Consider the following 17,883-nt stretch of genomic DNA (forward strand, 5'->3'; position numbering starts at 1 on the left):
ACTGTATTTTTGATCAAATGAATGCATCCTTGGTAAGGAAAAAAGACCCCTTTCAAATTTGACCAACCCCAAACTTTTGAACAGTAGTGCATAAGTAGAGTATAGAGCTATGCAGAGAGAAAACAGTAGCTTTACTTGGTCTGATGATGGATTCTACAGCACACATCTCCTGTGGAGGTCAACGTGAAGCCCTCGCATATGTAAAGGTCAGTTTTGCCAAACAACAGCACTCCTTCGATCAGCACGTGACCACTGACGACCACCACGCAGTGTTTGGCTTTGACCTGTGGTATGGACACATTACAACAGACAGCATGTGTATCAAGTAGCTCATACAGGAATCCGCATTGTGCATTGAACTCTTTAAAATAAAGCTGTAATTTGTTTTACATGCTGCCAAATTCAATGAATGAGTAAACACGATGTCAAGCCAAGTTTTCAACAGTTGTATGAAGTGTCACTACAGCCTGCCTTCTGAATTGTGCCCTGGGGCTAACGTGTCAAAGAAGCGCCGCCCCAGTCTTGATTGATCACTGTTACCACTTCATTATCTAAACAACATGGTGGAGAGACAAAAATTAAAGGGAGAAAAAGGCAAGATGCTGAATGGATGGGGTGTTTGTGAAACGGGGCCAATCTTCCGCAGGCGGAGTTCGCACGAAACCTCTCGATTATGCACGGCTAATTGTATTGTCTCCCTTCATTTCACACCAAGCAGCTGCACCTGGCCTCAGCCCTGAGTCACCGCGACTCTAGGCTCCGGGGATCCGCGTCCCCGAAACATATGGGGTCCAGCCGTACTGCCAGCCGCTCCACAATTAATACAAATCAAATCAGAGCCTCCTCTCCATGCAAGCGCCCCCTCACCGGTGCACAGAGAGGGCCCCACTGTTTATTACCAGAATTAATCAATGACACAGCAACAATAGCAACACGCTAATTGATTAAGGCCCTGTTTAAATATATGGTCCACCTGGTGGGGTTTGGGTTTCAAACACAGCTATAAAATAGAATCAGCCTTGACCTGAGTCAGTCCTAATTCTGTCTGGTCTTGGGGATTTACAACAACGACATATTACACCTCGCTAGAGGATGTTTTTCAGAGCGCTCTGTGATAGTTTACACCAGGAAAAGATTATATGTGCATCATCAGTTCTATTGCAAACTATGGCCATGACTAAAACCAAAGGTAGTCAGTAAATGACAGTTAATGATTACTTAAAAGCATACTATTCTTATTTCTTCATAGAGGTGAAGAGATATATATATATATATATATATATCAATTACATTACATGACGTTTACAAGAGAAAATAATGACCCCGTTCAAAAGTTTTCATCCCCTTGATTCTTAATACTATGTTCAGGGTTGCCAGATTTTTACAACAAAACCTGCCCAACTGTTACTCAAAACTATCCCAAAAGTAGCCCAATTGCATTTTGGGGTGGGGGGGTAAAATATAAATTTTTGGCCGGGGTTCCACTGGTAAAATTACCATTCCAGGGGCTAGATATTACGTTATTGGGGTCGCTTCAACCCGTGGACATGAAAAACAACCCGCGGCAACAGTGTTATTTCACGGAAAAACAGTGGACTTGGCAACACTGACTGTGTTGTTACCTGAGTGATCCACAGCTGTTTTTTTTTTTTTTGTTGTTGTTGTTTAGTGATAGTTGTTCATGAGTCACTTGTTTGTCCTGAACAGTTAAATCCTTCAGATTCCACAAATTCTTTGGTTTTTCAGCATTTGTGTGTATTTGAACCCTTTCCAACAATGACTGTATGATTTTGAGATCCATCTTTTCACACTGAGGACAACTGAGAGACTCATATGCAACTATTACAGAAGGTTCAAATGCTCACTGATACTTCAGAAGGAAAAACGATTCATTAAGAGCCGGGGTTTAAACTTCAAGAAGACATTTTTATTATTTTGCCTAAATATCAATTTTCTTTTCATTTAGTACTGCCCTTCAGAAGCTAAAAGTTTCTGAAGCATCAATGAGCATTTGAACCTTCTGTAACAGTTGCATATGAGTCCCTCAGTTGTCCTCAATGTGAAAAGACGGATCTCAAAATCATACAGTCTTGCTGGAAAGGGTTCAAATACACAAAAATGCTGAAAAACCAAACATTTGTGGGACCTGAAGGATTATTCTGAAGAACAGTGAGCAGTTTAACTGTTCAGGACAAACAAAAAAGGGACTCATGAACAACTCTCACCAAACAAAAAAACACAGCTGTGGATCATTCAGGTAACAACACAGTATTAAGAATCAAGCATATGTAAACTTTTGAAAGGGGTCATTTTTATAACTCAACTATTATTTTCTCGTGGACTATATGCAGATATCTTTTATGTGAAATATCTTATTCAGGTCAGTACTAAATAAAAAAAAGCATGCATTTTGTATGATCCCTCTTATTTTGGTAAAATACTTGTAAACTTTGACTTAAACTGTATAGTCACTTTTCTATTTTAAATTTGGCCTTTTGGCCTCTTTTTAGAAATAGTTGAGGTACTACAAGAAATTCTGGGTGGGAGAAGGATTGGAAAATTATATGAGCTGGATTCAAACTCACATTCCCCTCATAAGCACCAACCGCCACACCTCGGCTCTATATAAATGCAATAGTTAACAACATGTAATACTTCATCTTTGAAGTTATTTCCTGTTTGAGCAATAATGAAAAGCTAAGCCTCTGAAGACATGGTGCCTGTAAATTACAGTCATCACATTGCCTCTGGAATTAAGGCGTAGGCTGCGTTAAGCGTGTGCATTTTTATATTAATAAGTATGGAGAGGGCAATTCGGCTGACACGCAGCACAGCAGGACACACCACCAACTGAATGAATACAAGACAGCAGACATCACCCCCTACTGTTTCTTATTAATACTTCTGTCAGCCACTCTCAGCCCTGTTAATGCTGAAGAGTGCTGTCAGGCTCTGTACACACACACGCTACAGCTGTTCGCATGAGAATGTGTTTTTTGGACTGAAGGAATGTGGCTCCAGGTGAAGATGGGTCACTCTCACCTCTTCAGTGGGTTCCAGCTCCTTCAGTATGAGTTGAGTATCCATGCACTGCTCTGAGAAATCCTCGGGCAGAGGTGAGGCCTCATTCAAGACAGGGAAAAAGGTCAAATGCTGACAGTCTAAACTACGCTGCTCCTCAGCCTCCCGGCTTGGCTCGCACAGGATCCTGGGGTCTGGACACATAAAATAGGTAATTTTAAAGACATGTACAGATACAGCTGCTGCTGCACAATATAAAATATAATCACAAAAGTGACAGGAAAAGTGTGATACCTGAATCAGCTTCATCTGCAGCTCCTTTGCTTTCTTCAACAAAATTCTTCTGAATGAGGCCTGCAGTCAGTGCGGACATCTGTTTAAAATAAATAAAGAAGTAATTTTTAAAATTAAATTTTTTTAAATGTACAGACAATTTACCCCCTTGTCATTCTAAATGTTCATGTCTTTCTTCTTCAGTCGTAAAGAAATTAAGTTTTTTGAGGAAAACATTTCAGGATTTCTCTCCATATAACAGACTTCTATGGTGACCCTGAGTTTGAACTTTCAAAATACAGTCTAAATGCAGCTTCAGAGGGCAATTACCGATCCCAGCCAAGCAAAAAGAGCCTTATCTAGCGAAATTTAAAAAAAAAATAAATAAATAAATAAAATATTTTGACAATTCATATACTTTTTAACCTCAAATGCTCGTCTAGCTCTGCGTGAACTCTGTGTATTCCGGATCAAGACAGTTAGGGTAGGTCAAAACTCCCACCTCATTTTCTCCTCCAACTTCAAAATCTCCCTACACTGCTGCAGAAGTACCGACCCAGACCAAAGTAAACATGTAAATAACATCAAATACCCTTTACAAAAAATGGTAAAACAGCAATGTAGGGCGATTTTGAAGTTGGAGAAGAAAATGAGATGTTTTTTTTGACATACCCTAACTGTCATTAACCAGAATACACAGAGTTCACGCAGAGCTACTGTAGACAAGACGAGCATTTGAGGTTAAAAAGTATATAAACTGTAATTTTTAAAGAAAATAACCAATCGTTCCGCTAGATAAGACCCTTCTTCCTTGGCTGGGATTGAGAGCCCTTTAAAGCTGTATTTAAACTGCATTTTGGAAGTTTAAACTCAGGGGCACCATTGAAGTCCACTTTATAGAGAGATATCCTGAAATGTTTTCCTTAAAAAACTATTTCTTCACAACTGAAGAAAGAAAGACATGAACATCTTGGATGATAAGGGCCATTTACATTAAATTATCTGTAAATTTTTATTCTGGAAGTGAACTTCTCCTGTAACAGTATAGAACCAGAATTGATAATGAAGACAAATGAAAACTTGGTTTTCTACATAAATTTCAAAGCATGATTATTCAACAGTGATAGGAAAAATACTACAAATAAAAAAAATGCATATAAATCATATTAAAATAATAAAAATAAAACCTGCATTTGATGATTATTTAACAATGCTAGAAAAATAATATAATAACAGTAATAATAACAGCTATAATAATAATAATAATTAAAAAGAATATAATCTTTTTATAAAGATGTAAAAAAAACCAAACAGATCTTTTTACTTCAAGGAGAAGTTCACTTCCAGAACAAAAATTTACTCACCCCCTTGTCATCAAAGATGTTCATGTCTTTCTTTCTTCAGTCCTAAAGAAATTATGTTTCTTGAGGAAAACATTCCAAATTTTTTCTCCATATAATGGACTTCTATGGTGCCTGTGGGTTTGAACTTCCAAAATGAAGTTTAAATGCAGCTTCAAACGGCTCTAAACGATCCCAGCTAAGGAAGAAGGGTCTTTTCTAGCGAAACGATCAATTATTTTCTAAAAAAAAAAAAAAAAAAATTTATATACTTTTGTATATAAAGTAAGTATATGTAAGATGATTTTGAAGATGGAGGAGCAAATGAGATGGAAATTTTTCGACATACCCTAACTGTATTGACCTGGGTTACACAGAGTTCACATGCGGATCACAGGGAATAGACAAGATGAGCGTTTGAGGTTAAAAGGTATATAAATTGTACTTTTTAAAAAAAAAAAAATAACAGATCGTTTCGCTATTTAAGTCCCTTCCTCTTTGAATGGGATCGTTTAGAGCCCTTTAAAGCTGCATTTAAACTTCATTTTGGAAGTTTAAACTCGCAGGCACCATAGAAGTCCACCATATGGAGAAAAATTCTTGAATATTCTCCTCAAGAAACAATTTTTTTACGACTAAAGATAGAAAGACACAAACATCTTGGATTACAAGAGGTTGAGTACATTATCTGTAAATTTTAGTTCAGGAGAAGTGAACTTCTCCTTTAAAGCTGAGAATGTTATGCTGTCAATATTCTTTAGTCAGAAATGATTATTCTTATGTACGGTTATAATAGTTCACCTTTTTGGATCGGCGTAGCTGCTTTCTGCGAATTCGGGATCGTGTGCGATTGCGCCCCTCTGCGGTGTTCTGCACCCAGCCCCGTTTAAGGAAGACTCCTGGACCAGGGCCGAACAGACCCCTCTCTCTAAGCAAGTCTTCCTCTATTCTCAGCCACTGAACAGCCATGCGATCATTCTCACTATGCATCATCTACACAAAACACAAAAGCAAAACAATGAAATTTTTGTGCTTAATTCCTGGGGCACAGCATTATCGATATTAATGGTTAAAAAAACAAACAAACGAACATACCTGTGCATGACTCCTCAACATGCTGTCAAATATGGTCTCACAAGTTTGCCAGTGTGCTTCCATGTCTAAGATGAACCCCTAATGGAAACAAACACACATGAAGGTACATTATAAAGGTGAACAAGCAGACAGTTATATGTATATAAACGGTCCTCTGTAGCTATTAGGTTTGCACCCAGTTACAATAACATTTCGCAAATTGCATTCATGTGGGAAAAACAAGCTAGTGGCTATTTAACCATACAATAAAGCTGTCTCCAATAGTCCTCAGTGTGCTCTAATTAACTTAAAGTATAATATAAGCACAGTGTGAGGTGGCTGCTGGCCCTGCGCCATGCTCTGTGTCCTGCTGATTTATTGTACTGATAGGCATTAGCCCTTCAGGAAGCCTGTGTACTTCACCACCGACCTGCTCATATCCAGATTTACTTAAAGGCTCATTAAACCAATCATCACAGTGGTGTCCTCTCGGAGCCGGCCCAACAGCCACACTGACTGCAGTTCAGAGACTAGAGGTGAACCGTAAGAGCACTGAATCCAGCACTGCTACAGCACAAACTGAGACCATTATGAAATATGAAGGCACAAGGTAAATCTAAAATTGGTAAAAGGTGTAACTGCATGAAACTGCATAGTCGCTGACCATCTCATGTTTTGTTGTTTCAAATCACAGTGGATATCATTTCACTTTTTTGGTGCATGTGCTAAATGCTGGCTTGAGGTGGATGAATAGTTATGAACAATACATTTTGAGCAATTTGTTGTAAAATAATAAAACATTAAGCTTTCCTAAAGGGTTAATACTTTTGCAAAAAGGATTTCTGCAAGAAAAGAGGAAAACAACATTTCAAAACAGTATTACAACATTAGGATTGCAATAAAACAGTACAAATTTAGTAGTTTTACTTAGTAACTCAGTTTATTTGTCTCACCTGCATACCCATGGCTCCATTGTATGCCATAGCAAAATGAGAAAATCCAACAAAAAAAAAAAAAATCAGGAAAAATGCAATTTGGGTACTTAGAAAGAAAAACAGTGACAAGTTATAAAACTATAAAAGAAGAAAATTGTGTATTTGTGTGTGCTAAATGGATGGCGGGATTAAGAAGTGTTACAAAGGAGTTCACAGGAGTAATTACGGCCCTGTGTTGACAGATAAACACTGAATCATCGGCTAATCATATTCTTTTATTTAGAGAATCATAAGTAATATATAGCATTAATTACTCCATTTACCCAAACAGCAAACTTATTGGCCTTGTATGCGCACCACATTAAACAGCATCCCCTCTGCAATTAACATCACACTGATTTCCATTTTAATTACTTTCCACAGAAAAAGACTACCTTTGATGATAACATAACATAATGTCAGCTTCATTTTAGGCTGTTGGTGAATGTGTAATAAACTTAACTTGATCATTAGCTATGTTAATTATCTTTCCATTATGAAGATATAATTAGTCCGTAGCATATATCTGAAATGAATCCAGAGGAAAGTTTGCCCTGTGCCGCGCTGTAAGGGTAAGTTCTCTGGTGTATAGGCAACTGGATTAGCCTGCGTGTGCTACATAAACGTTTTAAAATGCTGAAATTGATTTAGCACCCATTAGACTTAAACTGATGTAATAGTAACAAACAACTAGTACAAATAACTATGGTCAACATCATCAATTAAAAAGACAATTAACCTGTGGAAAAACAGTTTTAATCTTTAAGTTTAGGTTTTCTAATTATTTTTCACAGTGCTATTAACTAAAATTAGAAGAGAGTGTATATTGCAAGGGCCAAATAAATATGACTTCTCACTTGCCATTTACAGAATCGCAAAATGTTAATTATTTTACCAAAATAAAAGGGATCATACAAAATGCATGTTATTTTTTGTTTAGTACTGACCTAAATAAGATATTTTACATAAGGGACGTTTACATATAGTCCACAAGAGAAAATAATAGTTCTCTAATTTATAAAAATGACCCCGTTCAAAAGTTTACATATGCTTGATTCTTAATACTGCGTTGTTACCTGAATGATCCACAGCTGTGTTTTTTTGTTTAGTAATAGTTGTTCATGAGTCCCTTGTTCGTCCTGATCAGTTAAACTGCCGACTGTTCTTCAGAAAAATCCTTCAGGTCCCACACATGCACTGAGAGACTCATGTGCAACTATTAGAGAAGGTTCAAACACTCACTCATGTCCCAGAAGGAAAAACGACTATAAGCAAAGGGTGTAAACTTTTGAACAGAATGAAGAGCTGTACATTTTTCTTACTTTGCCTAAATAACACATTTTTTCATTCAGTAATGCCCTTCAGAAGCTACAGACGATACTTACATGTTTCCCAGAAGACAAAATAAGCTGAATTTTACCCTGATCTTCAAATTCCAAAAGTTTTCACCCCCTTAATACATTGTGTTTCCTTCTGACACATGACTGAGCGTTTAAACCTTCTGTAATAGTTGCATATGAGTCCCTCAGTTGTCCTTAGTGTGAAAAGATGGATCTCAAAATCATACAGTCATTGTTGAAAAAAATGCTGAAAAAAACAAAGTATTTGTGGGACCAGAAGGATTATTCTAAAGAACAGCAGGTAGTTTAACTGTTCAGGATAAACAAGGGACTCATGAACAACTATCCCCCAAAAAAAAAAAAAAATTAAAAAAAGCAGCTGTGGATCATTCAGGTAACACAGTACTAAGAATCAAATGTATGTAAACTTTTGAACAGGGTCATTTTTATAAATTCAACTATTATTTTCTCTTGTGTACTATATGTAAACATCTTTTATGTAAAAATGTCTTATTCAGGTCTACTAAATAAAAAATAAAGTGCAGTTTGTATGATCCCTCTTATTTTGGTAAAATAATTAACATTTTGCAGATTCTGCGAGGTGTACAGTATGTAAACTTTTGGCTTCAACTGTATTAGGGATAATATGTGAACAACTTACATTTCTAATAACAATACAAGCACATTATATGAGGAAAAAAAGAAAAATCTCATTCTAAAATCTTATCTTGTTGGGCATTATTCACATTTTCATGAAATAGCTGGGAAAAGGTTTCATATTCAGAATATTTCAATACAAATACAAATATTTCCGAATGTTTATAATACTGTCCGTATGGAATTTTCTGCATTTAGACCAAAAACTACACTGAGTATTATTTCAGCAACTAACACAACTAATAATTGAGTTAAATCTTTCTCAACTGAACTTTCTTCCATGAGCTAAAGTTGACTTTCTATCAAAGTACGATTGTGTGCACCTCATGATGTGTTTATGACAACTCATTTCCAAAATCCACAAAACTCTCAGTAAATTTCAAGCAGCACGTTTCTGAGGAGGACAATTCATCAAGACAGCTGATAGGCTGTCACAAGCTGATATGATACAGAGTAACACGAAATGAATGTTTTCATCGGATCGGGACTGCCTATAATTACCGCCCCCTGTTTCTGAGGCGAAGACGGAGATAGCAGCAGTTGCAAAGAAACAGCAATTTCATGCCCTTGTGCCTGAGTAATATCTCTGTGCATCCTTTTCCAGATGGCGACGTCTTCAGCGGTGGGAACTAATGATGTGGGCTGCGTTTCGGGGGGGAAAAACAACAATAACAGCGTCTTTAACCTTCAACAGCAAACGCAATGTTCTAGTGAGTGTTCCCATGGAAAAAATTAACAAATATCAATTACATTGCCCACTGAGGTGTACTCAGCTGTAATAATCCAAATTGATTTAGAGACAAGATTGAGACAGTGCCACGGGGTAGGTGGCGGCTTCCGGTTGTGGTGACATTGGGATGGCGCGAGGGCACCTGTGAAGTAATTGTCACTGACTGAACCAATCACTTCCTGTCCGTTCATAATATCAGCACAGTGGTTCTGGACACGCATTGCATCAAGGCACTGGAATATAACAGAAAACTTGACTGTCCTACCTCAGGAGTGCCGACTGTTTCCTTCCCAAACCTCCTCTGAACAGACTGTAATGCACTGCTGAGTAGTCCTGCCCTCTTCTGGTGACCATTGTTTGCTTTTTTCTTCTGAGAGTCTGAAAGAAAAATGTTAAAATATGAAAATCACTTTCTAATTTTGCAACATACAGTATATTCTTAATATCCAACTCCAAATTTCTCTCTTTATGTCACTCAAATACAACCGAAATTAAAACTTGACATAGTGACAGCAATTTCAAATGTTGACACACAAGCAGTGACTGACCTATAAAGAGCTGCCAAGCTTTCATGGCCGTCTCCTCCCACAGAGGGCTCACATCACCCATAGAAACCTGGCTTTCTTTGCTGCCCATCTTAGCAGACAGGTCGATTTTATAGGCCTCTTCTAGCGCCTGTCTTCGCTCCCGCATGACTCTATTCCAGGTGCTTTCCACAAGCGTCATCAGCTCTGACTCCACTACAAGAATCACAACCAGATCCAAAACTTTTATTTTACTTGTGCATGGCAAAATAAAAAAAAAGTAAATATATATTTAAATACATAAAATAAAACAGACCTTCTGCTGAATCGGTGACTGCTGAATTGTTCTGTGGCATCACCCGATTGTTCTTGTGTGGGAAAATATGTCTCCAGATATTTCTTGTAGGTTTTTTATGGACTTCACAGCCAAACCCTTCGAGAAAGCTAAAAGACAGCAATTCTTTAATATATGTATATATACATATATATATATATTGGAATTCAGCAAATGAATAGTGAAAGGTGCTGCTTGAATTTAGGAAAATCATGAATTTTGATCATTATATTAACTAATTATCAAAATATTGGAAAACGCACAGTTTAACTAATGTTAAAGACCTGGATTCATTATTTTACCTATCTATCTATCTATCTATCTATCTATCTATAGATATCTAAAAATAAAATTCTTACAATGACCAAATAATGGTAAAAATTGTGAAAATAGAATAATATATCAGAAAATTCTGAATTATACTAATTATAACTAATTACATTAAATAAGTATTAAGTTTTATAGTATTTGTATTTTACTTTATATTTATTTGATTTACTTCCTTACTACTTAGTATCTATCCAGCTAACTAGCTATAAATAATAAGTATAGGGTTGAAAATCATTTTTTATACAATAACTAAACAAATCGGTAAAAATTCTGAAAATAGAACGATATTTCCGAAAATGCTGTATTATACTAATTATAACTAATTATATTAAACAAGCTGTTATGTTACATTTTTACTTTTATTTGCTTACTTACTTACTTACTGTTTATCTATCCAGCTAGCTAGCAAAAAAAATAATCATTTTAGGGTTGAAACTGATTTTTTTTTATACAATAACCAAAAAAGTGTAAAAATTGTGAAAATATAACGATATTTTGGAAAATGCTGAATTATACTAATTATGACTAATTATATGAAAAGAGCTGTAATGTTACATTTTTACATGAGATTTTGCAGTCCTGTTAGCAAAATACTAGAAAACATACAGTACTTTTAACTAATATTAAACACCTGTTTTAATTATTTTATTTGTATTTTATCCATCTATGCAGATAGTTAGTAAAAAAATAATTTTAGGGTTGAAAATCTTTTTTCATACAATAACCAAAAAAGGATTTAAAAACTGTGAAAACAGAATGATATTTTGGAAAATAACTCATTTTAAATAATAAATAACTAATTATATTAAACAAGCTGTTACATTATATTTTTACATGAGATTTTGCAATCCTGTTTCAAAATATTAGAAAACATACGGTTTAACTCATGGTTTAATTATTTAATTGTGTTTTATGTACTTTATCTATCTATCTATTTATCTTTCTATCTATCTATCATCTATCCATCTATCTATCATCTATCCATCCATCCATCGAAAAATAATAATTTTAGGGTTGCAAATCATACAATAAGTGTAACCTGTAAGTGCAATGGTAGGCAAGTTCAGTCCTAGAGAGCTGCTGTCTTGCAGAGTTTAGCTCCAATCCTTATCAAACAAACCTTAAACTAATTAATGTCTTTAGGAATACTAAGTATACAGGCCGGTGAGATTTTTTTTTATTGTTGGAGCTTATTCCGCAACACAGTGACTCTCTAGGACCAAACTTACCTACCTCTGTGTTTGTGAAATGTGCCACTATCACTATTGATACCCACCTGCCAGAGCGGATAAGGACAAGGCAGTGCATGAGACAGCTGATGAATTGGACATTGGCATTGTATGTTGCCATGATCACATCCCATTGCTCCTGTAATACGCGAAGTGTTTGAATAATGAGTTCCTGCTCAGCTGGAGTCTGTCTGGGTCGAGACAGGAAGTAAAGGAGGGCTCGGTTCAAGCTTTTGTACAGAACGCTGACTGTTAATTCCCGATGGCCTTGACCTCTCTCCAGTGCCTGATGCCAATACAAACATGAAGTGTAAACACAGGCTTGAAACAATAATACGGTATACTGGAGAAATCAGAGGTTAAACTCACCACTGCTATCTGTTCAGCCATGAAGACCAGGAGGTTCCCTGGTTCCACCACAAACATTCCAGAGTAGAGTTTTTCCACTAGCATTTTGCTAAAGAACGCCACATTTTCAACCAAAACAGCAGTTTTTCCTTCCTGTTTGGTCCTGGATGGGTCTTTGGAGAATATCGTGGGACATGTGAGTGGCATAAAAACGACTTTAAAACACTGCCTATATTTATCAATATAACTATCTAAAAAGATACATTTCTGGCATTCAGCAAATTAATTTAAAGAAGTTTTATATGGTGTCTGATATATTTTACCATCTCTGGTCACGTGAGTAGACTGGCCCTCTTCCTGTCCTGTCATGTGGATGATGTCCATCACAAACTCCATGAGCTCAGTCTGAAAGCTCTGCCTCTGTTCTTGACAGACACCATCTGGGGAAAACTAAACACAAAACATGCAGAATGTTAAAATAATACTTGGGAAATAGGTCTTCACAACAGTCCATAGTAGCACTACTGGCTTGACTGTATAAACTGCTAGATATCGTCCCCCGGTGAGCAGTAATGTGCATCTCACCATCAAAACTGAGCAAAGAGTGGCACCTTATGGAGGAACAATTTTATACACAGTATCAGATGCTGGTTTAACAGCTCAGATGTGACTACATTACAATAGCAGAACCTTTTATTATTAAACAGTATTTAAAAATGAACAGCATGTACTGTATGTGATAATATAGTGTTAATTGTAAAGCATTAAGAGTGCGGGCGGGGGGTTAAGGGGGGAACCCAAGAATTTGTGGGAATAACATGCATTTTGTATGATCCCTCTTATTTTGGTAAAATAATTAACATTTTGCAGATTCTGCAAGGTGTATGTAAACTTTTGGCCTCAACTGTATATAGAAATGTATGCTTAATGAATTATAGATACGTAATATTAAAAAAAAGTAATTTGATTTGTTAAATGACAAAATTTTTCATCCCTTACCTCTAACAGTTGTATTAAAGGATGAAACCCATCTTTCACAGGAATGTTAATGAGGCTGTCCATCAAGAGGATGCGGATGAAGTCACACACCTGCTTCCTGCCTGGGTGGGAGGGGCGGAGCAAGGGGGGCTCCCCCACCACTTCGCTACTTTCTTTGATACCCTGGACACCTGTCGAGCTCTATATGAAAAGCAGAATATCACTTCTGTAAACTGCTTGCCTATGGGGTGATAAAATGTTTTTTGGGTATATTTTTAGATTGCACAGAAAGAGGTACAGTCCCCGAAAGTCTCACCTCTGGGGTTTCAAAGGGGAAAACAGCATTGGCCAGTGAACTGAGGAAATCAGGGGAGGTCCAGAGAGGATCTTCAGGAAACAAACTGTTCACCAGGCAGAGAAACTGCATCACACTACCCAGGCAATGCACTTCCCAACCCTCTGCACTTCCTGTTACAGGCTTTTTAGAGTAATACAAACACACAACTTGAGAAAAGCTGGTTTTACTGGTCTTGCATCAATGACTATAGCGAAACAGTTAATGCATGTATGTAACTAGTTTATGCAACCTGTTTGCAACAAGTGACTGTAATTATCCTAACTGACTTTCAAAGAATAAGTCTATTACAGTATTGTTGTTGAGCACAAGGTGGTGCAATCCCTTCTTATGCTTTAACTGCTATCCAATTCCAAATGCTACGAAATCTGAATGTAAGCATGGTTGAGGTCAAAAGTTTACACCCCCTTTTCAGAATCTGCAAAGTGTTAATCATTTTACCAAAATAAGAGGAATCATACAAAATGCTTATTATTGCTTATTTACAACTGACCTGAATCAGGTCAGTGATTCTAAAATTAATATTGTGTTGTTACCTGAATGATCCACAGCTGTGTTTTTTTGTTGTTGTTTAGTGATAGCTGTTCATGAGTGCCTTTGTTTGTCCTGAACAGTTTTTGCTGTTCAAAATACTTCAGGTCCCACAAATTCTTTGGTTTTCCAGCATTTTTGTGTATTTTAACCCTTTCCAACAATGACTGTATGATTTTGAGATGCATCTTTTCACACTGAGGACAACTGAGGGACTCGTGCAACTATTACAAAGGTTCAAAAGCTCACTGATGTTGCAGAAAGAAAAAAAAAACAATGCATTAAGAGTCGGGGGTGAAAACTTTTGAAAAGAATGGAGATTCTGGATTAAACTACATTAAACTACAACATTTGGGACCTGAAGGATTTTTCTGAAGAACAGCAGACAGTTTAACTGTTCAGGACAAACAAAGGACTCATGAACAACTATCACTAAACAAAAAAAACACAGCTGTGGATCATTCAGGTAACAACACAGTATTAAGAATCAAGTGTATGTAAACTTTTGAACAGGGTCATTTTTATAAATTCAACTATTATTTTCTCGTGGACTACATGTAAACACCGTTTATGTGAAATGTCTTATTCAGGTCAGTACTAAATTAACAATAACATGCATTTTGTATGATCCCTTTTATTTTGGTCAAATAATTAACATTTTGCAAATTAATAATCAAACTTTTGACCTCAGCTATACAAGTAAAATTATATCATGTTATGCCAATAAATTTAGCAATTTTAATACACTTACCTTAGTAATGATAACCTTAATCAACTCTAAAAGAACACAAGCAGCATCTGCACATAGTTGAATGCCCTCAGATCCATTACTGCAGCTATCAATCAAACTCTGAAGCATCGTATCCAAATCCACCTGGCATCCCAAAGACAAAACATAGTATAAACTTTCTCATAATTTATCACAACCATGAAATATACATGCCAATACAAAACATTCTGACATATTAGATAATTAGGCAATGTGACCTCTACCTGCCCAGCTGAAACCTGGAAATCAGATTTTCCTATAAGCAGTGCTGCGATAGCTCCATAAACCTGAGGCAGGTGGATGTGGTTGACAAGGAGCTTCTGAAGGACATCAAACCCCGGGCAGATACAGCTCAAACATTCAAACGACCATGAGCGAGACTTCAAATGATCTAAAATAAATCAAAAATAAATTTTGTTACATTATTGTAAACTGTTGTAGTGCAGTATACAGCAATCACAATGATGGTACTTTTGAAATTTCATCTGGAATTACCTGTAATATTGCTGGGCATCTCCATGGTCTCCACTAATGTTCCTGGTGACACACCTTCTCTGAACTTGGCCAGGATGTTTGGATATGAGAGGAAGTGAGTAAGCAGTGTGAGCACCAGCAGCACTGTGCTAGTGTGGATGTGGCCTTGTAAGAACAGGAGGAACCAATCGGATCCCAATGCGAAGAATACCTCTTCCTGTTTACTGTCATTTAAGAAACATTGACATATGTATAACACACGGTTGAATAATTTGTCAGCGGGTTCATAGAAACATGGATAAAGAGTGCAAGTCTTTGATTGAAACTTGACTCACATGCTTGAATTGTTTGAGATCATTAGAGAAGACAGCATAGAGAGCAACTGGTTCCTGATCCAAACTGATCGCCCAGGAGTCTGACTCCAGCCTACAAGAGTTTAAAAAAAGCATGTGTGAGCAGGAGTCAGCTTTGCTCAAATGATTTAGAATTCTAAGATCTAAAATCATGAATGAAGTAAATGTTTATTGCAAAAATCTGTACCTTGTGATTGATCATCAAAATCCAAATCAGAGAAAGTGCTTTTCTCGTTCAAAGTCGGAGGCAAAAGACTATGAACTAAGAAGAGTCCAAGCCTGATTGAACAAACAGAAATGTCAAGAAATCACACTGGGTGATTAATATTTTTATTAATTCTGTGACTCAAAGGAGAAGTCCACTTCCAAAACAAAGATTCACATTCAGCATTTTTCTCCATATAATGGACTGATATGGTGCCCCAAATTTGAACTTCCAAAATGCAGTTTAAATGCGGCTTCACGCGATCCCAAATGTGGTTGTAAACTACCCCAGCTGAGGATGAAGGGTCTTATCTAGCGAAACGATCGGTTATTTTCATGAAAAAAAAGGCAATTTAAATACTTTTTAATCTCAAACGCTCGTCTTACCTTGCTCTTGTTGAACTGACAACTGTCATGAACCGGAAAAAAAACTGTCCAGGCAGAGAAAGACAAGATGAGTGTTTGATATTAAAAAGTACATAAATCTTATTATTTTTATGAAAATAACCAATCGTTTCACTAGATAAGACCCTTCTTTCTTGTCTGGGAACACATTTGGGACCGTTGTTCAAAATCGGGGCACCATATCAGTCCATTATATGGAGAAAAACGCTGAAATGTTTTCCTCAAAAAACATGATTTCTTTACGAATGAAGAAAGAAAGACATGAACATCTTGGATGACAAGGGGGTGAATACATTATATGTGAATCTTTGTTTTGGAAGTGGACTCCTTTAAAGCTTTGGTGATTTTCCTGAAATCGTTTGATAATCAACATTGCAACAAATTATTCTAATTAAAGAGATAGTTTGTCCAAAAATGAAAATCCTGTCGCTAAGCCCAGCCTTAGTTATTCGAACCAGAATATAGAGACAATGAGCTCCTGCGTCAGTGTCATGGTACTCTTGTGAACACGTGGTGGAGCCTGACATGGAAGAGAAGAAACCGTTGAATATAAAGTCATTATTTTCTTTTCTTTGCACACAAAAATTATTCTCATAGCTTCATAAAATTACAGTGGAACCACTGATGTCACATGGACTATTTTATCAATGTCCTTACTACCTTTCTGAGCCTTGAATGTGGTAGCTGTGTTGCTGTCTATGCAGGGTCAGAAAGCTCTCGGATTTCATCAAAAATATCTTAATTTGTGTTCTGAAGATGAATGAAGGTCTTACAGGTTTAGAACAATATGAGGGTGAATAATTAATGACAGAATTTTCTTTTTTGGGTAAACTATCCCTTTTAACCTGAGCATTTAAAAGTTAACAGACATGCCTCTTAATGTCTGAGGTGTTGAAATGTTCCTCAAGGAGGGATCTGATGATGGTGCAGATGACTGACACCTTCCTACGGGTCACACTGGTATCATGCAGCAGGATCAGGAGTTTGCTCATCATATTGAGTCTGTGCATGACTTCAGCATTCTGTTGACTCCCACTGGAAACAAACACACAATCAGAAACATGTTTCTACAGCAAACAGCACTGGCATGGTTGAAAAACAGGAAGCGAGCCATGTGTTTCACATCACTTTATACTGCACACTAAACATAAAATTGCAACAAACTGACATCAGTAGTCTACAATGTACCTTGGTGACTTCAGGATATCAACAAAATGATTTAAAACACAAATGTCAAGATTGTCTGGAGCATTCTGCCACACCTACAGAAAAAAAGGAAAAAGAAACTTGAAGAAATTACAGCTTTGGCAAATTCATGTCTTGTGAAACAACAGAAAACTAGCAACAACATTTGCATTTGAGTCATGGGTTCCCTCTGAATTTTCCTTTGAGGTTTTAGAATGGTAGTAAAATAAGATTTATAGTTAACATTACTTGAAGAGACTTTGCCCTTTTTGCTCACATCTTAAACATGACTTTTGCAACTGCTGTGTGCTTTAAAAATTTACATGTACACTACCATTTAAAAGTTTATGGTCAGTAAGACTTTTTTTATATAATTTAATTGTATTTAGCAAGGACATCAAAAATCAAAAACAAAAGTTACGACGAAGACATTTATAATGTTGCAAAATATTTAT

At 36.6% G+C, this 17,883-nt stretch overlaps 1 protein-coding gene across 1 annotated transcript in view; it reads right to left on the bottom strand.

Moving 5' to 3' along the window:
• The window catches only part of wdfy4 (WDFY family member 4), a 59,407-nt gene that overhangs the window by 20,612 nt on the left and 20,912 nt on the right, over positions 1 to 17,883 (bottom strand). The window contains exons 25-44 of the mRNA XM_051125631.1: positions 17,432 to 17,505; positions 17,117 to 17,278; positions 15,822 to 15,913; positions 15,617 to 15,707; positions 15,303 to 15,505; positions 15,032 to 15,198; positions 14,790 to 14,912; positions 13,469 to 13,630; positions 13,174 to 13,353; positions 12,498 to 12,624; positions 12,196 to 12,347; positions 11,874 to 12,112; positions 10,250 to 10,377; positions 9,958 to 10,149; positions 9,675 to 9,787; positions 5,730 to 5,807; positions 5,436 to 5,627; positions 3,316 to 3,394; positions 3,043 to 3,215; positions 136 to 284 (exon numbers count right to left, since the gene is read on the bottom strand). Coding sequence (XP_050981588.1) covers positions 136 to 284; positions 3,043 to 3,215; positions 3,316 to 3,394; positions 5,436 to 5,627; positions 5,730 to 5,807; positions 9,675 to 9,787; positions 9,958 to 10,149; positions 10,250 to 10,377; positions 11,874 to 12,112; positions 12,196 to 12,347; positions 12,498 to 12,624; positions 13,174 to 13,353; positions 13,469 to 13,630; positions 14,790 to 14,912; positions 15,032 to 15,198; positions 15,303 to 15,505; positions 15,617 to 15,707; positions 15,822 to 15,913; positions 17,117 to 17,278; positions 17,432 to 17,505 — 2,876 coding nt within the window. The remainder of the gene's footprint in view (positions 1 to 135; positions 285 to 3,042; positions 3,216 to 3,315; positions 3,395 to 5,435; positions 5,628 to 5,729; positions 5,808 to 9,674; positions 9,788 to 9,957; positions 10,150 to 10,249; positions 10,378 to 11,873; positions 12,113 to 12,195; positions 12,348 to 12,497; positions 12,625 to 13,173; positions 13,354 to 13,468; positions 13,631 to 14,789; positions 14,913 to 15,031; positions 15,199 to 15,302; positions 15,506 to 15,616; positions 15,708 to 15,821; positions 15,914 to 17,116; positions 17,279 to 17,431; positions 17,506 to 17,883) is intronic.

Source organism: Labeo rohita, chromosome 13 (genome assembly GCF_022985175.1).
Source record: "Labeo rohita strain BAU-BD-2019 chromosome 13, IGBB_LRoh.1.0, whole genome shotgun sequence".
In the NCBI taxonomy this organism is placed as follows: domain Eukaryota; kingdom Metazoa; phylum Chordata; class Actinopteri; order Cypriniformes; family Cyprinidae; genus Labeo; species Labeo rohita.